This window comes from Grampus griseus (genome assembly GCF_964374135.1).
Source record: "Grampus griseus genome assembly, chromosome: 4".
NCBI lineage: Eukaryota > Metazoa > Chordata > Mammalia > Artiodactyla > Delphinidae > Grampus > Grampus griseus.
Window position 1 is genome coordinate 125,746,405 of NC_138997.1, and position 26,797 is coordinate 125,773,201.

General features: G+C 36.5%; 1 protein-coding gene across 1 annotated transcript in view; it reads left to right on the forward strand.

Annotated features, from left to right (window-relative positions):
• AFG2A (AFG2 AAA ATPase homolog A) overlaps nucleotides 1–26,797 on the forward strand; it is a 348,368-nt gene that overhangs the window by 19,870 nt on the left and 301,701 nt on the right. Inside the window, exon 10 of the mRNA XM_082653515.1 lies at nucleotides 23,589–23,743. Within this exon, the coding sequence (XP_082509641.1) occupies nucleotides 23,589–23,743 (155 nt within the window). The remainder of the gene's footprint in view (nucleotides 1–23,588; nucleotides 23,744–26,797) is intronic.

The window sequence follows — 26,797 nt, forward strand, 5'->3', positions numbered from 1 at the left end:
GAAGTGTATGTGAAAACTGGGAGACATAATGAGATGTAATTACCACTCCACTCCTCTTGGTAGAGTAATAAAAATATTTATTCACTTCAGAGTTGAGTTTAGTTTTGTCTTTAAACCTCCGTTGAGCTTCATCTCCTCCTGTCCTTTCTTGCCTTTAGAAATCCCTGCTCTGTGCTAAGGAAACAACTCCAAGTGGTTATTGCTACCTTCATAGGTAGCAGTAGACAAGGTAGTGTTCTGTGGTGCCTTAAATAACTGCTGCTATTTTTTTGAACATTTCCAGTCAATTTTTGGCTTCCCACTGACAAGATTTCTCAGCTATGGTTCTGACTGTGGACTTTAAATACATCTTGCTTAAAACCAGTGCTTTTTAGGAGGCATTTTCATTGTTCACCAGTTGTGCTGTGTGTAAGTGGACAGCTTGAGAATTCCCACTGGCTTATCTAGGAAATAAGGCACCTTGACCTCCAAATTTGTGAGGAAAGTGAGAGACTCCAGCTCCAAGAGATGTATTCCTGAGTACACAAGTTAATTCTGTCTCTTATTTATTCTTTTCTGCAGAATTCAGATTCATTTCACATGTTCTCAATTCCAGACAGATCACTTGGAGTTGAGGTTCTCAGACTTTATTGTGCATCAGAATCACCTGGAGAACTTAGTAAATTATAGATGGCTGGCTGTGCCCTATTCCCAGAGTTTCTGATTCAGTAGATCTGGGCTGGTACCTGTGAATTCCTAATATGTTCCCAGCTGATGCTGATGCTGCTGGTGTGGGGACCACACTTTGAGAGCCACTGACATAGGTCACTGGTTCTTTTTTTTTTTAAAGGTAGGAACCCCTGTTTTTGTTTTTTAATTTTTTAAATATTTATTTTATTTATTTTTGGCTGTGTTGGGTCTTAGTTGAGTCACACAGGATCTTCCTTGTGGCGCATGGGCTCCAGAGCACCTGGGCTCTCTAGTTGAGGCACGCTGGCTCAGTAGTTGAGGCACCTGGGTTTAGTTGCCCTGCCCATGTGGGATCTTAGTTCCCCAACCAGGGTTCAAACCTGTGTCCCCTGCAAGAGAAGGCGGATTCTTAACCACTGGACCACCAGGGAATTCCCAGGTCATTGGTTCTTAAAACCTCATTATGCCTCAGGTTCACCTGGGAAGCCATGCACACTCCCATGCAGGCGTGCGCACACACACACACACACACACACACACACTCCCTCTCTCTCTCTCTCTCTCTCTCTCTCTCTCTCTCTCTCTGTCTCTCTCTCTCTCTCTCTCTCACACACACACACACAGACACAGACAATCACTTTCCATACTTAATTGAATAAAGAAGGTGGGGAACTGGAATCAGTATTTATAATGTTTTCCAAGTGATTTGAAGTAGCCAGTCTTGTACTTCCCTGTGAATAGGAAATGTATCATTAATTTAGGCCAGTGGTTCTCCTGCATTAAACCTGTATAAGAATCACTTGTAGAGCTTGTTAAAACACAATTCTGGGCTGCATGCTACTGGTTTAGTAGGTCCAGCTGGGGTACAAGAATTTGCATTTCTATCAAGTTACAGGTGATAATCAGTGCTGCTGGTCCAAAGGCTACACTTTGAGAACCACTGATCTAGGCCAACCAGTTCTCTGATTTTTGGAGATTTCTCTGTAACTGATTTAAATAACTGTATTTAGTTTAGGTAATGTAATTCTGACTCTCTCACTGATAGTGTTGAGTTTCTTCCTAGAGTTTTTATGTGATAGTAATGTACTACTGTACTACTACTACTACTGTATACTACTGTATCATTTTAGTCTCTGACTGTAGGAGAAAATGAGTGTCCTAGTTTGTCTTGCAGGTATATATAATGGTTCTGAATAAAACTTTAAAATGAAAAATAATTCTGAAAGATAGAAAGCCCCAATTAAGGAAGTAGTTAAGGATTAACACTTAAGAATACAAGTAGGAATGTAGACATGTGTTTTTCTTAGAACATTTGCTTGCTTATGATTTGTGGACATGTATGTTCTTTGAGCTTTTGGTGTGTTGGCTGTCTGGTGGTTTTCCTTTTTCCTGGACTGGCTTCTAGTTGGGGAGGCTCTGCCATTTTTAATAAAATGGTGCACAGGTGTCTAGTAATTACATACATTGAAGTGATTCAGAATTTCATAAAACCTAAGTGAACTATGTTACTGATTGTTTTGTTAATCTTAAGGTTATTGTTTGTGGGTTATTAATACAAAAGATCAAAATCATTGTAGTATATATGTTTGTGCGTGCTTTTCCAGAGGACCGAAGGTTTGCAATCTATTCCAGAGTTTGTAAGGGTGATGCTGTGTCTTTTGCAGTGTGATTGCTCTCAACTTTTCTAATCTTTTTTTCTAGTGTTACTGAATATTTTTCATACTTTTAAACTTTGTCTCCATAACAAATAAGAAAGTTGGAAATACTACTGTAGTATTGCTTTCAACAATTGGATCTCTTATTATCTGAGCAGATATAATGTTTAATGTTGCAGGTTGGGTGTGAAACTGATTTTCAAATCTTATGTTTTCTTTATAATTAATTTTTGAGCTAGAGTGTGGTTGATAAGTCGTGACTTGTCCAAAAGCCTAATGTTTTGTAGCTCACCTTTTTAAGCAAAGAGCAGCTGCATTTTGAAATGTTTTATCTCAAGCAGACAAGCTGTTTATAAGCTCAACTCTGACACATCCTGACATTTAATGTCTATGTTTTTATCCCTCCTGGGATTAGGCTGCCTTTCTAATTAATTAGTTGAATAGCCTTTTATTAATTCCCTCAAAATTTATAATGTTTTAAATTAACAACATAGATAAGCATACCACACTTTTTTAGAAAACATGAAATGTTAATTATGCAGTGGAGACATGAATTATATAAACTCTGCTGAATGTTAGAAGATGCTTAGCAACAATGTTTTCCAAATGCAGGGATTTATTATAAACTTATCCTTCTAAGGCTGCCTGTGCCATTTCAGGAGAGTGAATATAAATAGAGCTTGATTTCTTCAAGAAGAGGTCTCGGTCATTTTGTTAACAGTGGAAGGAAGCATTTGCTTCACATCTCTAAGAATTTATCTTTAGCATCCTTGTTGATTACACATCATTTCAACATGTTCATACCAAATGCTTGGGCCTTGATAAGATACCATCACAGAACAGGAAGAATTAAAACTCTTATTTAAACAATGATTTTGTCATTATTACACTTACGTAGGTCTAGTAAAAATACTGAATCTAATTATTATAACATAACTTCTTGTGAAATGGAAAATGTTATCTGTCTTGCAGCAGGGTTCTCAGATATTTATAGCTGTTAGTCCTCCCTCCCACCCTTCACTAGCTTATTTGAACAGGAATTTATGGAGGATCTCCTATGTACAGTCCAGTTCTTAAGAAAGGTTCTTTTTCTAACATTTTCCATCATTTTTGAATTCTGCCAATGTTATTTTCTAAGTTAGAATTAAAATGTTGATTCTTTAAAAATTCAATATTTTTAAATAAGGTGCAGGGAAATAGTAGGGTTTTGTGGAAAGCTTATGGTGAGCTCTAGTTTCAAATGCTAGCACTATCCCTTATCAGCTGGGAGTCACTGGGCAAGCCATTTAACCTCTTGAACTCTTTCTTCATCTGCTAAATAGGGATAACTTTTTTTTTTGTATAACATTTTTAAAAGAGTTCTTATGAGGTTTAGAAGTATAGCCTGATAGCAGTGTTCATGGTTTATACAGGCCCTTGGTAAGTGTTAATTTCCTTTTTTTAAAAAAAATTTTCATATTTTATGTGTATTTATGCACTTCTTTGGTAGATGCTTATTTGAATTTTGACAGTATTCCTGATTTTATGAAGTATTTAATTACTGTATTATAAGTGGTATCAGGGAAGTCTAGCAGAATCCTTTACCTTGCTAGAGTAGTGACTTTTACTGAATCTGGATCGGTAAAAGTCTTGCCCATCAATAGAAATATGCAGACTAGAAATAGATATGGCTTATTTTGGGGGTGCCTCCCTGACAGATTTTCTTGCTGAATGTGAGAGCTCTCCTGTCATACATAGAGTTACAGTCTCTTCCCTCCCGTACCCACGTCGTCCCACATGTGAGTCCACTTTAGCCCTGCAGTAGAGCAACAAAATTAAATTGATGTATGTATCATGATTATCCTCTAATTAATGCATTTCATAAGGGATCATATCTTTATTCATTATTGTAGGTGGATAAATAGGCAGTAATTATGCAATATAATATCATAAAACAATGAATTTTCCCCTCTGTTTTGTAATTCTGAAATATAGTGATAGTTATATTTGTGATGTTAGGATTTTTCCTACTGCGTAAACATTATGGATATTATATGAGAAGTAGAATTTTTTTTGGTCAGTGAATTGGGTATCTTAATATTAATTCTGCTGTTCATTTGAAATGACTGGAGATGAGTGGTTTGTTTCAGAAAAACAAGTGGTAGTTTTGATTCTGTTTAAGCTCTAAGTGATATATCCTATTTACTTCACTAGTGGAAAATTTTCTGAGTTGCCTTGCCAAGGCTATAAAAGTAGAAAACCTAAGGAAAGGTTTTCTTTCTAATTAAAAAAAAAAAATCAGTCTTTCTAAAAAAAAGTTACTTCTAAGAGTTATTCTTGATTCCTTTTTTTGTTACTCTTTATCAAATCCTGTCAGCTCTGTTTTCAAAATTTATTCAGAGTTTCAGCTTAAAAAAAATTTTTAAACTATTTTTCATTGCTCTTGTCTAGACTGTTGCGATGTCTTCTTCCTGCCCACTCTGTCCTCCACCTTCTAACCCCTTTTATTGTTTACATTGTCTAAGCTGCAGGATTTTGAATTGCAGGTTTTGGAGATGAGAGTCTTGGTTAGATCTATGTTTTAGTGAGTTGTCACCAGTTAGATTATGACTGAAGCCATTGAAATGAATGAAGTCACTTAGAGAGAATGAACAGAGTTCATTTTTTCGTTCATTTATTGAGCCAGGCACTGCACTTGGTGCTGGGACTACGTCAGTGAATAAGAGAGACTTGGACTTTCTCCTCTTAGAGCTCAAGATGCACAGAGAAGTGCAGCAGTGTAACAGGTAAAATTATAATATGTTGTGTTGTATTTGCGAAGGATCAGGGAGGTTTTAGCCTGCTACTGAGGAAAGAAGGGATCCTGGGGAGTACCACCATTCAAAGGTTGAATTGTTAGGAAAAATCTGGTATAGAAGACTGAGGAGTGGCTAGAGAGGTGGGAAGAGAACCCCAAAAAAGTGGTGACTCAAATGAGGGAAGAAGATTCAGGGAGGAAGTAATTAGAAATAATATATTATTAGTTACCACTAATTGAGTACTTACAAGGTGCCATCCATTGTTTGAAGTGCCTTCACACGTGTTAATGATTTCTTACAGCATTCCTTATATGGTTATCTTCATTTTATAGGTGAAGAAACTTAGGTCAGACAGGTTATGGAACTTCACCAAGATCACACAGGAAATAAATAGTGGAGCCAGGATCGACAGTATAGAGACCACAGTGACATCAAGTGCTTAGTACTTCTGTGGTCATGAGGGCCTTGGAAGAGAGTAGTTCTAGTAGATCGCAATAAATTGAGGGGTGATTGAAAGTTGAAGGAACAGAGATAGTGACTGTAAATTATTTTTTCAGTTTTAATGGTGTGTTATTTAGAGTTTTTGTACCTTCCAAAAAAAGGGACAAATATAGTTGGCCTGCTGCCCCCCCGCCCCCCACCCCAAGTCAAAATCATATCAGACTATATTCATTATTTTCCTGGTTCCTCTCCTCTTACCTGGACCTTGCTCTAGTCCACAAAGCCATAGATCTTCAACCTCTGTTGGCATAAGAATTGTGCTATAAGCAAACTATCCTTTTTGTTCCTAACTCTGCATTTTTTTGTGTGTGTGTGTGTGTGTGTGGTATGCGGGCCTCTCACTGTTGTGGCCTCTCCCGTTGCGGAGCACAGGCTCCAGACGCGCAGGCTCAGCGGCCATGGCTCACGGGCCCAGCCGCTCCACAGCCATGTAGGATCTTCCCGGACCGGGGCACGAACCCGTGTCCCCTGCATCGGCAGGCGGAATCTCAACCACTGCGCCACCAGGGAAGCCCCTAACTCTGCATTTTAATAGGGTTGCTAAGCCAGGTAATAAATAATTTGATATTAAAATTTTGATACTATAAGCTGTATTTTTAGGAAAGTTTGTTAAAACCTGGGACTGGTGAAGTGAATTAATTCTGTCGTTTTAGAACTAGAAGACCCTATCAGAAATCATTTAGTATATTCCCTTATTTCACAGATGAGTACAGACTGTGTGATCCATCCAAGCTCAAGCAGTTAGTGAAGTCTTGGCCCAAGATTCAGGTCTTGAGACCAGGGTGCTTTCCATAGTGCTATTACTTTTAAAAGCAATTTTTAAAAGTGATAGGGGATTCGTAATAGACCTGGCTTCTGCAGTCAGTCTAAGTTATACCAATCATTTGTAATATAAATAACGCAAGAACCACAATACCCTCTTTGAGAGTATTCTGTTTAATTTCTTTTCTATGAATAAGGAGTGAGAAATGGAACTCTCCCAGTGATATATCAGGTAATACTTATCACCTTGTCTATACTTAATACTGAGTTGAGGGAGAGTAAAGACTCCAGATAAAACATTTCTGGAATTCTGATATTTTGAGGAAAAAGTATATTTTAAAAAGAGAGACTTAGATTTTTATAGTTGCTTTCAGTCTTCATTTGCCTGAATATACTATTCAGAAATTTTATGCCTAACTTTTACAATTCAAATCTGAGATCCAGATGCCCGTGTTTCATGTTACTTCTTTATATAATTGTCTGTAGGGTCGATAATAATTCTAAAAAACATTATTACTCCTGTGATGAATTTTAGTTTCTAAGGAAGGAACTTAATTGCATGCTCAAAAAATAACATCATTATTTAGCAAGCATTAAGTATAAAATTGTAGGATGCCATATGCATGGAGCAAGATGTTTGTTGATTGAATATGGAGCAGATGGTCTTGAAGAGCATGAATTTAGAGTAATTGCTCTTGTCTAGAAGTGATTATATCTGGATAGTGATGTGGGGCTTGAGGAGAACATGTCATATACCGGAAAGAATGTGTTGGCATTAGGCTTGCCTGGGGCATTTTGTCTTCTGTTCTCTTCGTTGCAACTTGTTTCCCATTTCAAAACTTTTGAGATCATTAGAACATAAAATAATGAAAGCAAAATGACACATTTAATTAGCTACACCTGTTTTTTTGTTTCAACGCTGTGTTTCTTAACATAGTTTTATTGGTTCTGTTTTTGTTTACATTTTAAAAATTAAACTTAGCAATGAAAGGAAATGTTATAGATTGCTTGCCCTAAGCTGTATTCCTTGATGATGTACATGTGTCCGTTTGCTCCTCTAGTTAATTGTTTACTTCTGGTTTATAAAAATATGTGTATTTTTAAAAATTTAATTTCTTGCCATAGATTCTAGTATGGCCTCCTGAGGAATGGTGATGTCGAATAATTTAAGCTTAGCATCATAGAATTTTCTGCACATGGCTTCATTCCCAATGGGCTGGAAACAACCTGGGGTTGTTTTGTTTGGGAGTTGTTTGGCCAGGGCCTTTTGAACAGTAGTGTCCCAGTGAAGTACTAGATATTATTTATGTAAGAATGAGCTTTTCTTTTTTTTTTTTTGTTTTGGCGGTACGCGGGCCTCTCACTGCTGTGGCCTCTCCCGTTGTGGAGCACAGGCTCCGGACGCGCAGGCTCAGCGGCCATGGCTCACGGGCCCAGCCGCTCCGCGGCATGTGGGATCCTCCCGGACCGGGGCATGAACCCGTGTTCCCTGCATCGGCAGGTGGATTCTCAACCCCTGAGCCACCAGGGAAGCCCGAGCTTTTCTTTTTGTAACAATAATATCCTTTCAGAAATTTCTAACTACTTTGTAACTGCATGACTTAACCTGGTGACAAAAGCAGTTACTAAAAAGACTACCTTTTCCAAAAAAATAAAAGTAAAAAAATAAAGCTGAAAATAATTTAGAGAAAATACTGATATATTTTAATCTTTCCATTTAATAAATGACATAACTGATGGCCAGAGGAGCTAAGTTTTATATGTCAGGTGACATCTGAGCTAGTGGCACATCTAGGACCATGGAGGGTTGTTTGCATTAATATGATAGCTCCAAGGATCTTTAACTTTATAAGCTCTGATATACATTTTATTCATATAAATTCTGTTTCAACTTATGTTATTTTCAAGAATAGCATTTGTATAAAATACAGTACCTCTGTACAGCGTCTAGAATCATAGAACCTCATACTGAGAAAGAATCTGAAGGGCTCTGGTAGGAATTTCCAGTATCCTTGTTATGTTTTTACAGCTTTTGCAAATCTGTAATCTTCCTTATTTTCTTTTTCCCTTTCTGACAGTGTGCCATACTTCATCTTCTCACATTATCTACAAACGAATAGAGATGGATTTAGGTTTATTTAAAACATGTTCTTTCATATTTCTAAGTGTGAACTCTTTAAGGACAGAGATTTTGTCTTTTACTGTTCTTCAGGGATGCATCATCTCTGAAGTGTTATGCTCATTCTTGTCCCTAGGCCTTTTTTTTTTTTTTTTGTGGTACGCGGGCCTCTCACTGTTATGGCCTCTCCCGTTGCGGAGCACAGGCTCCGGACGTGCAGGCTCAGCGGCCATGGCTCACGGGCCCAGCCGCTCCGCGGCATGTGGGATCTTCCCGGACCGGGGCACGAACCCATGTCCCCTGCATCGGAAGGCGGACTCTAAACCACTGCGTCACCAGGGAAGCCCCCCTAGGTCTTTATATATGCTGTTCCCTCTGCCTTGAATACTCTGCTGCCTCTTTGGCCTCAATTCCCATATTAGCAGTTTAACATCAACTCATTTTTCAGGTCTAACTAGTTTAGCTTGTATACATGTTTTAGTCTTTCTTCATTTGTGAAATAAAGGCATATATTAAATGATTTCTGTGAGGGTTATCTAACTCTAAACTGTCACTAATCCTACTAAACTGAGTTAGATGTCCCTGACGTGTTTTTATGCCACTTTGTTCTTTCCATGTCATAATACTTGGCACAGTATATAATAATAACTTGTTATCATACGTCTTCTCTTTTAGACTGTTAGCACTATGAGAGGTTTATCTGCCTTCTTGCTCTTTTGTACTCTAGAAAAAGAGCTCAGTACATTGTTGAATGAATTAACTATGTCTAGGAGTTTCTAAGTGAATATTTTGAATGAATGAATAGAACTAATATTGAAGAAGAGTACCTGTGAAAGAGTAACTTATAGTCAATGAATATCTCTTCTCAGTGGCTTCATGACATGATATTTTATTTTACTATTTGCTTTGCTTAAATATGAATTGTACTGAATTGGCAAGTAAGTAACACAGGTACAGAATAGTGATTCTCTCATTGAGAACTATTCTGTAAAAAATACTTGCAGATTCATTAACATAGGGAATGCTCTTGTCTCTCCTCAAGTCCTGTTCTTTTCTCCCTTGTTTATAGTGGCTTTGTTTATACGTTTTTTCCCTTTCACTTCATTTTTTATGTATTCTCTTTTTTAATAAACTTCTTTCTGAAATATAACATGTATAGAAAAGTGTAAAAACTATAAGATCCATGCATTTTCCAAAGTATATATAACCAGATATAAAGCATTATATATATAAAGCATTATTAGTGCCCTAGAACTTCCATCAGATTCTCTCCCAGCCACTACTCTTCATCTCAGCACAAAAGGCAACCACTCTTTCTGGCTTCTAACACCATAGATTAGTTCAGCCTGTTTTGTGCTGTCTTCTTTCTCTCATATTATGGTTTGAGAGCTTCATCATTTTATTCAGTTGTAGCATTAGTTCATTTTTATTGCTATATTTTATTGTATAAATATTGTGAGTAATGATGCCATCAGTATTCTTGCACATATTTTTTTTGGTGCACAGATGTACACATTTCTGTTTGCTTTATATCTAGATGTGGAATTATCAGGTTATAGAATATGTGTGTGTGTTGTTGTTAGTAAATACTGCCAAAAGTTTTCTGTGGTGATTGCTTCAATTTCCTCTTCCACTAGTAATGTGTGAAAATTCCAGTTTCTTCTCATTTTTGCCAGAATTTGGTGGGTTTTTAACAGTATTTCATTGTGTTTTTATTTCTCTGAAGACTGAGTTGAATACTTTTTTATATATGTATTGCGCATTTAGATATCCTCCTTCGTGACATGCCTATTCAGATATCTGTTCAATTTTTCTATTGTGTTGCTTTTAAAAAAATAATTACTCTCTTTACAGTGTCTTTGAGGAATAGAAGTTTGTAACCATATACATTTATTATAACATATAAATATAATGAACCAAGTTATCAACATTTTTCTTTATGTATAGTGATTTTTTTATCATGTTTAAGAAATCTGTGTAAATTCCACAATTGTGAATATTTTATTTTATATTATCTTCTTTCATTTAAAGATGCTTTATTATCTTTCCTTTTACATTACTATCTGTAATTATTTCACTTTTTTCCATGTAGATAATTAGTTGTACCAGCACTAGTTAATGAAATGACCATTCTTCTTGCTCTGCATTGTTAACTAACCTTTGTCATAAATCAAGAGTTTGGGTTTGTTCTGAATTCTCTGTTCTGTTTCATTGATCTCTTTATCCTTGTGCAAAATACTGAAATATCTTTAATCACTTAAGTCTTGGGTAAGTGCACCTTTTTTCTTCTTCCTCAAGATTGTCTTGACTATTCTTGGGCCTTTGCATTTGCTTAGAACTTTAAAAATCAGCTTGCCAGACTCCCTCCCCTCCAAGACAAAACAAAATTGGATTTAGATTGGAATTATTAAATCTCTTGATCAATTTAGGGAGAATTAGAAAGTTAATATCTACAAGTTATCTACCATGTGGTAGATCCCTTCATTTATTTTAGGTCTTTAATTTCTCTCAAAGTTTTATAGTTTTAAGTGAAGAAGTCTTGCATAATGTTCATTAGATTTATTCTAAGGTATTTTTTTAATGCAGTTATTTTTTAATTCTAAGTTTTTTTTTAATGCAGTTATAAATGGCATCTTGTAAAGTTTCACTTTAATTGTGTTTGTTAGTATCTGGAAAAACTAAACTCTTATGTATTGACTTTGTGTCTACCTACCTTGCTAAATTCACATATTAATTTTAATAGTGTGTATGGAAATTGGTTGAGTTTTTATGTATGTAGTCATGTTAAAGTTTTCTGTGTATACAATCTGCAAATAATGACAGTTTTCATTCCTTTTAACCTCTACACTTCTTTTTCTTGCCTTGTTGTAGTGGTTAGGATCTTTAACATAGTATTTAATAGAAGTGATAACAGTACTTATCCTTATCTCATTCTTGATCCTAAGGAGAAAATTTTTAACCTTTTACTATTAAGAATTATATTTGCTCTTTGTTTTTTTGTAGCTAATATGATAGAGTAACAAAATTTCCATCTGTTCCTAGTTTTTATAATTAATGATATTGATTTTTATGACATTCCTTTTCTGGGTCTATTGAGATAATCATATTCTCTTCTTTATTCTATTAATGTGGAACATGATGTTGATTGATTTTCAAATGTTAAGCTAACTTTACATTCTTGGAATATAGCCATCTTGTCATGACGTATAATCCTTTATTTACATATTGATATTTTTGCTGATGTTTTGTTTAGGATATTTGCACCTATGTTCAGGAGAGATATCAGTCTGCAGTTTTCTTGTAATGTCCTTTTAAGATTTGAGGAACAGGGTTATGCTGGCCTCATGAATCAAGTTGGGAATTATCTTGGCCTCTTTTTTTCTCTGCAAGAGTTTTTGTAAGCTTAGTGTTATAGTCATACTTAACTACTTTGTAACATTAACCAATGAAGCCATCTATGTTTAGAATTTTCTTTTTGGAAAGATTTTAATTACATAATGAATTTAATAGCTATTGGAATATTCAATTATGTACTTTGTTTTGATAAGCTTTTTTTCCCCCCTAGAAATTGGTTCATTTCATCTAAATTTTTGAGTTATTTGGTATAAGGTTATTCCTGATATCCTCTTATTATCTTTTCAATGGCCTGTGGGTTCTGTAGTGTAGACCATTCAGTAGTCATTTTTGCTTCCTCATGTTGGTAATGTGTGTCTTTTCTCACATTTCCCTGATTCGTCTTGCCAGAGATTTATCTCTATTAGCCTTTTCAGAAAATAAACCTTTGGCTTTATTGATTTGTTTTTTTAATTGCACATTAGTTTTCCATTTCATTAATTTCTGTTCCTGTCTTCATTATTTCCTTCCCACTGTTTTGTTTTGTTTATTTGTTTTTGGTTTATTTTATTCTTTGTTTTATAAGATGAGCACCTCATTGACTTTCACCCTTTATTCTTCCCTAAGATGTGCATTATGCCTGTCATTGTCCCTTTAAGTACAGCTTTAGTAGCATCCCACAAATTTTCATGTTATATTTTCATTATTATTCAGTTGAAAAACTTAACGATTTTCATTGGATTTTTTTTTTTTTGACCATGAATTATTTGGAAATGTATTGGTTAATTTCCAGATATTTGTATTTTTGGTATCTTTTTGTTACTGATTTTGCTATTAAGTCTCATGTAATCAGAGAACATAAACATTATGATTTCAATCCTTGAAATCTGTGGAGAGTTGCTTTGTGTCCCACCCTGTGGTCAGTTTTGGTACTCCTTCCAGGTACCCTTGAAAGCATGGATATTTTACTATTTTGGATATTTATTGTTTTGTATATATGCCAATTAAGATAGGTGAGTTAATTTTATTTTTATAACTTCTACATATATATTTTTTGTTTGTTTGTTTTTGTTACTGAGGGAAGTGTGTTAAAATCTGCAAGTAAGGCTGCAAATTTGTCTGTTTCTCCTTTTAGTTCTGCTTAATTTTGCTGTTTATACTTTGAGCCTTTTTAACTAGGCATGTATTAGAATTTTATGTATTCTTGGTGAATGGACCCTTTTATCATCCTGAAATGTCTAGTAATACCTCTTAAAGTCTATTTGATAGTAGATATAGATGCACTATTTTCCTTTTACATGCATGGTACCCTTTTTCTATTTTACTTTCAACCTTTCTGTATTTTTGTATTTCAGAATATGACTCTTGTAAACAGCACAAATTTGAGTTTTATTTTTTTCATCTATCTGATGCTGTCAGTCTTTTAATTCAAGTACATGATACGTTTATATTTAGGGTAATATCTTAAATACTTAGGTTTAATTTACCTTCTATTTGTCCCACTTGTATGTTTTTTCATCTTTTTTACTGTCTTCTCTTGGAATAGTCAAGTATTTTTGTTACTTCCTCATCTTATGGTTATCTTTTTAGTTATGTATTTTACTCATCTTTTAGTATTTATCTTACATACTACAATATGTCTCCTTGGCTTACTAGAGACTAATGCAAGAAAAGTGCAAACAGTTTGGGAACACTTTGATTCTCTTTACTGCAAAAACACTATTATTAGTGTTTTATTCAATTATTATTCATTTATATTTGTCTACATATTTGGTGGTCCCTGTAACAAACCACTAAGTTTGATGCCCCACTAGGAGTCATCGCAGGACTCAGCATATAGTTGTATTCATGGCCTTGATTTATTTCAATGAAATGATACCAAGCAGAAGCAGCCCAAGGCACATAGCGCAAAGTGTGGAAAAAAAATAGGCATAAGCTTCCAAGAGTCCTCTCCCTGTGGAGTCACACAGGACATTTTAAAAATCCTCCAGCAATGAAGTGTGACAACATGTATGTAATGTTGTCTACCAGAAAAGATCATTAGAGACCCAGTGCTAGGGATCTACACAATGAGCCAATTTTCCTATTATTCATTTTCCAGCTACTAAATAGCCTGTCCTTTCCTCATTGATTTATGATATATTATTGTAAATTTATCAGATATTAATATTATACATGTATGGATTATCTCTGAACTCTATTCTGTCTCAGTGTGGTCTGTATAGTCTTATAACTTTTAAACACATATTTAATACTATTAATTATATCTTAATATCCAGTAAGGTAAATCTTATTTATTTGCATTACTGTTGAGTTAGTTATGTATAGACCTTTATTCCACAGTATATTTTTAGGGAAAGTTTGTTCTAATTTAGCAAAAATATACAACTGACATTTTGACTGCGGTCACATTTACAATACATAGATTATTTTGAATATAATCGATGTTTTTGTTGTATTGTCATCCCAGTCAAGAATATGGGATGTCTCCCTTGTGTTCATATTTTCCTCTTTATTAGAATTGTCTCCATAGGGGTGTTACGTTTTTGGTTAGGAAAATTCCTATATACTTTATTATTTTTGTCATTGTTGTGAATGGTATCTTTTTTTCTTACTATATTTTAGAATTGCTTTTCTTGGTGTGGAAAAAGCTTATATTGATTATTTTTTGCAGGTTGTCTACCTTGCTTATCTCATAATTCTAATAGTTTTTTTTTGGCTTTTCTGGGTAAATTATTGTCATACGCAAATAATGGCAGTTTTATTTCTTTCCATCCTTTTGGCTCTTTCTCAGTCTCATTTTTTCTATTCTTAATTGCCAGGGACTCTACAATTGAATTATCCAGTAGTAGTGATAGTGGCGTCCTTGTCTTGTTGACAGTTTTGAAGAGACTGCATATAAAGTTTTTTCATCGTGTAATATTTGCTAAAGATTTCTGGAATGTAGTCTTAAGTACACTTTGCTAAGAGTATTTTGCATTATTTTTATCATTATAAATGGATGTTGAATCTTATCAAATATTTTTTCTGCATTAGTAAAAATAATTATATAATCTCAATAATGTGGTGAGTTAGGTTTTTTGATGAACTGGCCTTTCATTTCTGAGATAAACTCTATTTGATTGTGAAATCTAATTTTTAATGCACCGTTAGATTTAGTCAGCTAATATTTTATTTAGAACTTTTGTCCCATGTCTGTAAGTAAAAGGCATTTTTTTCTTGTTCATATTTGGTTTTGGAGTCTAGGTTATATTAGCCTTTTAAAATATTTGGGTAGTTTTGCTCTCACTTATAAAAACCTCAGTCTGGGGGACTTCCCTGGTGGCGCAATGGTTAAGAATCCTCCTGCCAATTCAGGGGACACGGGTTCGATCCCTGGTCGGGGAAGATCCCACATGCCCCAGAGCAGCTAAGCCTGTGTGCTACAACTACTGAGTCTGCGCTCTAGAGCCCACGAGCCACAGGTACTGAAGCCCACACACCTAGAGCCTGTCTCCGCAACAAGAGAAACCACTGCAATGAGAAGGCCGTGCACCGCAACAAAGAGTAGCCCCCACTTGCCACAACTAGGGAAAGTCCTGCGTGCAGCAGTGAAGACCCAACGCAGCCAAAAATATAAATAAATAAATAAAATAAATTTATTAAAAAAGAAACACCTCAGTCTGCATTATAATGGGAAAAAAGGATATTTCTTAAAAATTCCATACGATTGTTATTTGTGTCATGATCCAGTTAGGAGATAGAACCTCTACCACTCATTTTTGTAGAGAGAATTTACTATAAAGCATTCATAACAAATTATAAAATTACTAACTGAGAAGCTACTATCACCTGTAAGGCTGGGGAAACAAAGGAAAGAGGTTGGGATTTCTAAAATCTAGAACTCAGACCTCTGAAGAACTGCCTGATATTTTGAAGGCTGGCTCAGACCTCTGAGAATGTGGCACTGGTGGGTTGGTGCTGATGTCTCTTAGGGGTTGCTAGAGTGGTGGTCACAGGAATAGCAGACAGACAGGAAGCCCACAGAAGTAAAGAGTTAGTCCCTTCTCTCCCCTTCATCTGCAGTCTCTCTCTAGAGCTTTGCTCTATCATTGGCAAAACCTACCATGGAGCCAAAGTGTAGTTTGCAGAGTCTCAGCCCCAAGTATCACAAAGCCAAGTTTAGAAGTATGGTTTTGGAGCTGAAAGTCAATAATTTAGTAACTGGTACAACTGAAAACTAAGTTACATAATGCTCATATAATCTCTGTGTGAGCTGCAAAAGAAATTATATAAGGAACTAAATGTTAAGAATAGAATGGTAGTAAAAACTCTGTTTTAGACTTTATCTAAGAGGGAATTATAACAAAAACAGTTATCAGGAAACAGGAAGGGTTAAAAATAAATGCATTCAACTCAGATAATTGGAAAAGAGCAATACAGTGAGCCCAAACATGAAAGAAATTTAAAATGTTAAGGGTAGAGTCAATAGACTTGAGAACAAAACAGCAAAGTTTAAAATAATCTCATTCTTTGACAAGATTTTTAAGATTATGAAGTCAGACCAAGGTCCATTCAAGAGACAGACCCACACTAGTGGAAGTTTTTGGTGAAAGAGAAAAGTAGATGCAAATAAAATATAGAATGGAGGAAATAATGACATGGTAGAGATAAAAAAAACAAACGTTCATTCTGGCTGTTAAAAAACCTTGTCTGCGGAAGAATAATGTGGAGATCTATGTCACTGGCTTACCTATTAATTTCCTTGCAGCCTCATGATTAACTTTACTTTGATTAACTATACTTAAATATGTATGTTAACATTTTTAGTATAACCATTAAAATAATAGAGAGTGTATAACTTTAAAGCTAAATAGAAGGCAAAATGGAATGTGAAAAACACAAAAGATTGAGTCTCAAAGAAAGCAAGAAAAGGAAGTGGTAAGGATTAGAATAATTTTAATGCAAAACTCATTCCTTAAGATAAGGATGACTACCGTATATTGATAAAACATTCAGTTCACTGGGAAGTTATAACTTTTAAATCTGATGTACTTGACAGGGTAGCTTTGAAACATAAAACAAAAATATCTGTAACTACAAGGAGAAATGAACAGAACAACCATTTTAGTGAGTTTTAACACATCTCTGTCAGTCGTTGAGGATAGAGAAGGTTTGAAGAACACCATCAACAAGCTTGATCTAATGGATATGTATTTGGAACACTGAACCAATAACATATACATATTCAAACAGGTAGAGAATGTTTATGAATTTGCCATTCGAAAAATTCATTTCGTACAAACCTTGTTCTCTAAGTTAAATTCAGTCAGTTAAAAAACCTTCACGCGGCTTCCCTGGTGGCGCAGTGGTTGAGAGTCCGCCTGCCGATGAAGGGGACACGGGTTAGTGCTCCGGTCCGGGAAGATCCCACATGCCGCGGAGCAGCTGGACCCGTGAGCCATGGCCGCTGAGCCTGCATGTCCGGAGCCTGTGCTCCGCAACGGGAGAGGCCACAACAGTGAGAGGCCCGCGTACTGCAAAAAAAAAAACCTTCACAGTTTGGAAATTAGAATATTTTAAATAAATTATTGGTTGAACTGTAATATGCAAATAAAAAGCTATTTGGAATTGAATGATCAAAATCTGTGGTATGAGGCTAAAGGAATTCTTACAGGGAAATTTACAACCTGAAATTCTTATGTTAGAAATGAAGAAAGGTTGAGAAATAAAAAGCTGTGCATTAGTATTAAAAAAATAATAAACCCTAAAAAACAGAAAGATTTAATAAAGATTAGACAGAAATGAATGGAAGAAGAAAAGAATTATGAGAAATAAGTAGAATGATTTTGTGTGCTATTCCATCCTGATTGCCCTCCCCTCCCTGCTACCTCTGCATGGGTATCGTGAACTCTGGAGTTATCACAGCCTCTGTTCAGCTTCTCTTGTTGATTCCAGTACTTCATTAGAAGCTCTTCTTGGGCAGATCTTTTACTTTATTTAAAGAATAGTCCTCGGCTTTATTGGCAAGGGGAGGCAAAACTATTCCTGCAGCTTTTCTCTAGGTCCCAACTATTTAGAACATGGTGATTTCCACTACTCTGTCTTCCAGTTTGCTGATGCATTCTTCTGTATCATGTAATCTACTGTTGATTCCTTCTAGCATATCTTTTACTTTAGTTATTGTATTCTTTTTTTTTGAAGTATAGTTGATTTATAATACAGTGTTGTGTTAATTTCAGGTATAACATAATGATTCAGTGTTTTTTCAGTTTATATTCCATTATAGGTTATTATAAGTTAATAGGTGTACTTTCCTGTGCTGTATAGTAAATCATTGTTGCTTATCTATTTTGTATATAGTAGTTTGTATCTGTTAAGCCCATACCCCTAATTTGTCCCACCCCACTTCCCTCTCCCCTTTGGTAACCACAGGTTTGTTTTCTGTGTCTAAGTCTCATTCTGTTTTGTTTATACATTCATTTGTATTATTTTTTCGATTCCATATGTAAGTGATGTCATATAGTATTTGTCTCTTTCTGTCTGAGTTGTTTCACTATGCATAATATTCTCTAGGTCCATCCACGTTGATGCAAATGGCAATATTTCTTTCTTTTTTATGGCGGAATAATATTCCTGTGTGTGTGTTTGTGTGTGTGTTTGTGAGTGTATGTGTGTACATATATATTCTTTGATTTTTATGAGCTGTTCGTATATATTGGATTTTATCAGTTATTGTATTCTTTTTTTTTACAAATTTATTTTATTTATTTATTTTTGGCTGCATTGGGTCTTCGTTGCTGCGTGCAGGCTTCCTCTAGTTGTGGCGAGTGGGTACTACTCTTCATTGTGGTGCATGGGCTTCTTGTTGCGGTGGCTCCTCTTGTTGTGGAGCACCAGCTCTAGACGTGCGGGCTTCAGTAGTTGTGGCACGCAGGCTCAGTAGTTGTGGCTCGTGGGCTCTAGAGCTCAGGCTCAGTAGTTGTAGCTCACGGGCCTGGTTGCTCTGCGGCATGTGGGATCCTCCCAGACCAGGGATCAAACTTGTGTCCCCTGCATTAGCAGGTGGATTCTTAACCACTGTGCCACCAGGGAAGTCCCCAGTTATTGTATTCTTTACCTTTGTTTTCTTCATTATATTTTCTCTCTGTTAAAATTTTCACTGTGTTCATCCATTCTGTGTTCGCTGAGCATCTTTACGATTATTACCTTGAACTCTCTACTAAGTAGCTTGCTTATCTCCCCTTTGTTTAGCCCTTTTTCTGAGTCCTTTGTCTTGTTCCTTTATTTGGAACATATTCCTCTGTCTCCTCATTTTGCAGATTTTGCTGTGTTTTTTTTTTCTGTGTCGGGTAGGTCAGTTATGTTGGCTGATTTTGGAGAAGTGGCCTTTTGTAGGTGACATTCTATGGGGCCCAGCAGCACACTCCTCTCTGGTCACTAGAGCTATATGCTCTAGGGCAGTGGTCCCCAACCTTTTTGGCACCAGGGACTGGTTTCTTGGAAGATAATTTTTTCGCGTGTGGTAGCGGGGAGGGATGGTTCAGGCGGTAATGCGAGCGATGGGGAGCGGCAGGTGAAGCTTTGCTTGCTCGCCTGGTACTCACCTCCTGCTCTGCAGCCCGGTTCCTAACAGTCCCCAACCCAGGGGTTGGGGACCCTGGTCACTCTAAGGTGTAAGGTGTGAGCCCTACATGAGCTGCATGGGTCCTTCTGTTTTGGTGAGGCTGACTGCTAAGGGTGCTTGCAGAAGACACAGTTTTGTTTTTTTTTAATCGAAGTATAGTTGATTTACAGTGTTGTGTTAACTTCTGCTGTACAGTAGAGTGATTCAGTTATACATACATATATATATATATATACACTTTTTAAAAAATATTCTTTTCCATTATGGTTTATCATAGGATATTGAACATAGTTCTCTGTGCCATACAGTAGGACTTTGCTACTTATCCATTCCATATACAGTAAGGCCCCTACATACGAATGAGTACCATTCCGAGAGCCCATTCGTAAGTCCATTTTGTTTGTAAGTCCAACAAAGTTAGTCTGCGTACCCAACTAACACAATCAGCTATATAGTACTGTACTGTAATAGATTTATAATACTTTTCACACAAATAATACATAAAAAACAAACACACAAAAAATAAAACATTTTTAATCTTATAGTACAGTACCTTGAAAAGTACAGTAGTAGAGTACAACAGCTGGCATACAGGGGCTGGCACTGAGTGAACAGGCAAGAAGAGTTACTGACTGGAGGAGGGAGAAGACGTGGGAGATGGTAGAGCTGAAGGATCGTCAGCAGTAGGAGACGGAGGGCAGGCTGCAGTTTCACTCACGCCTGACGTCGATGGCACAGGTTCTGGCTCCTTGCTGGATTCAATTCTATCTACCCTCTTGAAAAAACGATCCAGTGACGTCCGGGTAGTAGCTCTTTTTTTTCTTGTCATAGATGACACGGTAGCACTGGATTGCATTCTGAATGGCGGCTGCATCCTTCCTGTACAGTTCTATGTTTGCGTCCTGTGCCTCAAAAACTAACAGTGCCTCCTCAAATAAAGAAAATCCCCTTGCCATTTCCTGTGTCGTGAATCTCTTCGGTTCTTCAGTTTCTTATTCTTCCTGTTGTCGCTCCACTCTCAATTATTTTCACTTTTGTTTCCATCGTTATTGCTTGGCGTTTCTTAGCAGTACCACCTATATCACCGCTGCTTTCACACTTGCTTCCCAACATCCTGGGCTTGAAATAAAGATACTGTACTACTGTACTCTATACAGCAGGGGTCCCGGAACTGGGCTGCACAACAGGAGGCGAGCGGCAGGCAAGCAAGCAAATCTTCATCTGCTGCTCCCCATCGCTTGCATTACTGCCTGAACCATATCCCCCCCAACCCCCCACCGGTCTGTGGAAAAATTGTCTTCCACGAAACCAGTCTCTGGTGCCAAAACGTTTGGGGACGGCTGCTATACAGTACTCTATGGTAAAGTACACAAAAGCTCAACCTGTTGTAGAGGATGCATGCATGTTACAATGTATTCCAGACACGTGAACAGACTTATGTGATTAGACATGCAAATGCATGTTCGTATCTTTGAAAGTTCGAAACTTGAAGGTTCGTATGTAGGGGACTTACTGTATAAAAGCCTACATCTGCTAACCCCAGCCTTCCACTCCATCCCTCTCCTAACCTCCTCACCCTTGGCAACCACCAGTCTGTTCTCTATTTCCGTGATTCTGTTTCATAGATAGGTTCATTTGTGTCGTATTTTAGATTCCACATATAAGTGGTATCATATGGTATTTGTCTTTCCCTTTCTGACTTACTTGGAGGCAGGGCTGTCCCCAGCTCAGTAGGCTGCCAGTCCCTGCCTCATGAGTGGCTGCTGCTCTTTCCAAATCCCTTTCTCAAATGAAAATAATCGGTCTCCTTTATTGTCCCACTTTATGCCTTGTGACGTAAATGTGGGAAAATTATTAGACCACTTCCTTTGTTTCAGTTTCTAGTATATCAGTACTGGTAGGAGTAAGGTATCTGGTCTAAATTAGAAATATTGACAAGTATTGCCAGATAGCCATTTGGGACATGAAGTGTTAGATTCTTTTGGTCTTTTGATCACTTCCATTTATGTAAGATTTTTTAGAACTGCTTTAATTCTTTCAGGTCACCAAGGTGCTGTCTAATACAACACAGTGCCTTATTACTGAGGATTTATTTATTTAGTTTTTTATGATTGCACCATTTGAAAGGTATGTTGGGCAGTGAAACAACCTAATTTAAAGTAAACTTTTATTTTCATGTCAAGAACTGTGAAGGTTTGCGATTTTACCCTACTTGCAATTTAACAAGTTTCACAAGTGTGTCTTTCAGAAGACACAGTATTCCTGGGTCAGAGTCAAAGGATATACTACTACTTACAGCAACAGAAGTAGCCAGAGAAGCAGCATTTGCACCAGCTCCCGGAGCCTCACTTCTCACAAAGAGATACAAAAAGGGCTGGGTGACATCTGAGTCCTTATGAGGTGGCATTACAGGAGAACCTTGAGCTTAAGGAACCTTAATCTTTTGAAATGGGCAGTAAGCATATCTGCCCTTTGCTTTGGAGGGAGACACTCTGTCTTCCTGTACACAGACATCCTTGAAAAGGTAGTCTGAACAGAGGCAGTTAGTGCTTCTGCTGGAAAGATAAGCAGAAATGTGAGAGATGTGAAGAATTATCTTTCAACATTTTTGGAAGGCAGAAAACCATATAGATATTTGTAAGATAGACTTAAATAAGTGACATAGATTTCAGATTGCAGAGTATGGCCTAAGAAATTTTCCATAGAAAATAGTGATCTTTTTACATATATCTTCAGTTTCCTCTTTTGTAGCTTTTTTTCTGGTTAACCTACTGTCTCGGAGACCTCCATGAATATTAGACTTGCAATGATAGCTTTCCTTGGGAAAGATTACTGTGGATCTATTTTCTGAGTGGTGTATTATTCACTGTTTTTCCTTAGTAGTCAAAGATATCCAAACCTCTGTTTGGGGCAGTTTGTGTTTTCCTTCCTTGAACCAATGCTTCTGTTTCAAAGTTCAAATAAATGAAGGCAAGTAAGATGACAATTATGGTATTTAAATTTAGTAAAAATTCACTGAGGCATAACGTTTTAGACAAAAGACATTAAAAATGATGGAGCTTGTTGGTGTCCCAGGGCAAGTTCAGTTATTCAGACTGGATTTCTAAGAGGTCTCTGAGACTAAAATTCTTCAAAGTGGAACTTCATTGTGTACTAGAACACAAATATAGCACTTCATTACAAAATACCCTCAGGCAAAGAACACATAGGGACTTTGCTGCCCTCTAGACTAGAGGTCTTTGTCATAGATAAAGGGGCTCTAAATCTGGGAACTTGGATGGGGGGATGGCTTGGGGCATTCAGTCCTATCAGTGCTTAAACTCCAAGCAAACAGCAAAAACAAAGAACCTAACGTAGGTAATGTTTTAGGTCAGCATGATCTCTTTTAAGTTATTTTGCATCTCTCTAAATTTGACTTGGTTGATCATCTTTTTGGCTTTGTGGTATTTTACTATTCTGATTCTACTTCTCTATCTCTGCCTAAACCATCGTTTGTTCCTGTACTCCTCAAATGATCGACTTCCCTAAGATTGAGACGTCAACCCTCATTCTTCCATCCCTGATCCCTCTAGCTTCCCTTTTATAGGTCTCTTCTACTCCTATAATATCAGATCTCGTGTGTATATACATAACTCTGAAGTTTGATTCTGTCTTGAATTCCAAAACCACATTTCTAACTGCCAACTGAACATTTCCTTCAAGACGTTCTGCCAATAACTTACAAAACTTGTAACTCTGGTTTGTGTGTATTAACAAAAAGGGCAAGGCGAAAGGTATGTTACTGGTTTAATATTTTACTCTTTTCAAAGAAATTCTCCAAACAGATTATTTTGACAAACCTTTATGGTCTTTTTTGCGGAAGTTGTTTTGTAAATTTTATTTCACATATGTAAAATATCTGTCTGTTCATATTTCATAGCAGTTTGTCATATTTTTACCACCAACACTAAGCATTTAGATTTTTGCCTTCATCCCCCACATTATCCCTTCTCCCTCCCCACCCTCCCGCCACTGTACACGCACGCACGCACATGCACAAGCGCACAAAATTTTAAATGTTATAATATGCATGAGCTTTGGGTTTTTTGTTATTATTTTTATTGGTAATGGTTCAGTGTGTATTTATGAGGTGGAAGACAAAGCTTGTGTTACTTTTCTCTTTACAGGTCTTCATGCCTTGAGGAGAGTTTTGAGGAAACACCCTAACCTCCCTGACAGCAAGATGGCTGGGTTGGTGAAGATTACTGTGAAAGATTTCTTGCAGGGGATGAATGACATCAGGCCCAGTGCCATGAGGGAGGTAGCAATTGATGTCCCAAATGTAAGTCATTTGTACCCTCATGCTAGCCACACTGTTTGAATTAAACTCTGAAAGAAACTAAGACCCCAGGGAAACTACCTTCCTAAGCTAAACTTAAAAAAAAGTTTTTTTAATTGAAATTTTTATGGAGATAATTGTAGATTTAGTACAGTTGTAAGAAATACTTTAGGGAGAGCGTATGTATCCTTTACCCAGTCCCTCCCACAATGGTAACATCTTACAAAACTATAATACAAAAAAAAAAAAAAAGAACTATAATACAATATCACAAGCAGGATATTGATAGAATCATCGATCTTTTGCAGATTTCCCCAGTGTTGCCTGTACTCATTTATGTGTACGTGTGTGTCTGTGTCTGTGTATTTAGTTCTGTGCAGTGTTATTACATGTAAAGTTTTGTGTATCCATCACCAGAATCGAGATACTGAGGATTTCCATCACCACAATAATCCCTTGCTTTGCCCTTTCATAACTACACCCACCTTGTTCATGCATCCATTTCCAAAATTCTGTCATTTCAGAAGTGTTATATAAATGGAATTATACATTATATAGTTGTTTAGGATTAGTTTTTTTCACTTACTGTAATTCCCTGGTGATTCATTCAAGTTGTTATATATCAGTAGTTTGTTCCTTTCTTTTGCTGAGTAGTATTCCATGGTATATGTGTACAACGGTTTGTTGTACCATTCACCAGTTGAAGGACATCTGGCTTGTTTCCAGTTTGGGGCTATTATGAATAAAGCTTCTATGAACATTTTTCTACAGGTATTGTGTGAATATAAGTTTTTATTTCTCTGGAACAAATACCCAAGTGTAGTACAGTTACTGGGTTGTATACTAATTCCATGTTTAGTTTTACCAGAAAATGTCAACTAGGCTAATTTTAGAACAAAAAAAAATCTTCTGGTTATGATACTTTCTACTAATGATGCTTGATGTTTCCTTGGGTTCTTTTACATATACTTCATCATTGACTGTCTCTGCAGAGTTTTCAGTGAGATCACCACAAGGGCAACAGAAGTTACCTTTTATGCATGGACCGCCTGTTACGTCACCTGTGACACACATGGGCCTAATATTCGGGGGTGGGGGATGGCTTTATAGTTTTCTTTGAATATATTAATATTTTTAGAAAATGAACATTGAAACAAGCATTGGCAGTGTGTTCTGCATTATATTATATTGTAATATGTCAATATGTATTTTGAAGTGTCAAAAGAGAGCTGTTATTTAAACTTATTTCACCGTGGACCACGTGGAGCAGAGACTTGCAGCATTTTGCAGTGTGGTAGATTGCAAAAAATGACCACAAATTCTTCCCTTCACTGTGTTTGCCCTTTTGCACTGCAGTCTTGTAGCTCCTACTCTAAACGCTAGGGAGTCAAGTTTTCCATCCTTGAATCTGCACTTGGCCATGTAACTTGCTTTGGCCAGTGGAGTGTTAGCAGCCATAATGCAAGCAGGCTTGAAAGCGCTTAGGGCTTGCCTTCTCTTGCTGGTCTTTGCCATTGCATTAGCTTTGTTAAGAAATCTGTACTAGCTTCCTGGAGGATGAGAGACTGTGTGAACAGGGATGAGCCCTCCTAGTTGAGATCCCCTCATTCTAGTCATCACCAATTGTCAGACATGTGATGCCATGCTAGAAACCAGGAGAAACCAGTTAACCCTCAGAATTGTCAGAAATAATAAAGTTATTTTGAGCCACTAAATTTTATGGTCATTAGCAAAAGCTAAGTGAAGCAGGCACTTGTTAGCTTCTTATAGAACACAGTTGTTTTGTAAGTTTAGGCTGGGAAACAGTACCCTGGAGATAAGAACATTCCCAAGGACTAACTGCTAGTTTAGGCTGCTTAATGTGATTTTGAATTCTTTTTGAAACATTTTCAAATTTACTACTGAAAGCTCAACTTTGGGGTTTTTCAGAAGCTCTGTAGCAGAACATGGTCATTTCGTATGAATAATTTGACAAATGGAATTATAGAATGAAGAATGATTGATGTTGGGTTAGTAGAAACTTCAGTTCTTTGGAACTTATGGTCTAAAGTTCGGGGACATTGATTGGTATGAATACCGATATTGGTATGAATATTTGCAGTATTTATCTGTATTTTATTGGGTACCATAACATAATATAATGGGTCAGGTAGACACCTAATCATTAAATGCCTCATGTGAAAATTTCAGGGGATAGGGTTATAACCAACTGCACCATCCCAAAACATTTCTGTGATTAAAAAAGTTTAGGAGCTAAGGAAACCTACAGGCAGCTTCTAAACTTAAAGTTATTGCCAATGAAGAATGTGTTTAAACAGTGGCTGTACACTCTTAGAACTGCTGAACTGATTTATTCATCATAGGAACTGGTACTACAACTGCACTTTTAATTGCTCTAATGAAAGAGTTTTTCCTTTATTTTCTTTTGATACAGTATTTACAGTCCATGGACTTGTGCCATTTTCCATTTGGAGTTTCATTATTTGGTCTAAGTCCATGGTGTACTATGATGTTACTCATGAGCTCCAAAGTGATTAGCCTTGGTCAGAGGACTTTCTTACATTGCTTTTCATGCTCACTTCAGATTGTAAAAATTTTCCTGAGAAGTCAACATTTCTGTAATTGGATTCCTAAAGTTCACTCTTCTGATTTCTGGCTATTACACCTACAAAAATATCTCCAAATTATTTCTGCAGAAGATTTAATGTTTATTTTGCTATAGAAAACCTGTTTAAAGTAGCTAGTTAATTGCAGGCTTTTTTTTTTAATAGCAAAGTGAGCATTCAGCATCTTTTGAGAAAAGATTTTAGTGTGTGAAATTAAACCTTCTAAATCACACTTGCTAAAGTTTGAAAGAAATGTCTTAAGGTTGGAATGTTGCCAATTATAATATAGTGCATTATTAATTTCAGGAGACCACAAGTGTTAGCCACTTACTTAAATGTAATGTTTCCTTTTTTTGGACTTTCTGAATTGGTGATTATACCAATTGGTGTGTTAAAAGTCAAATGTATTTTACAATTAATCAGTGATGAAAGTCAAATATATTTCTTTACT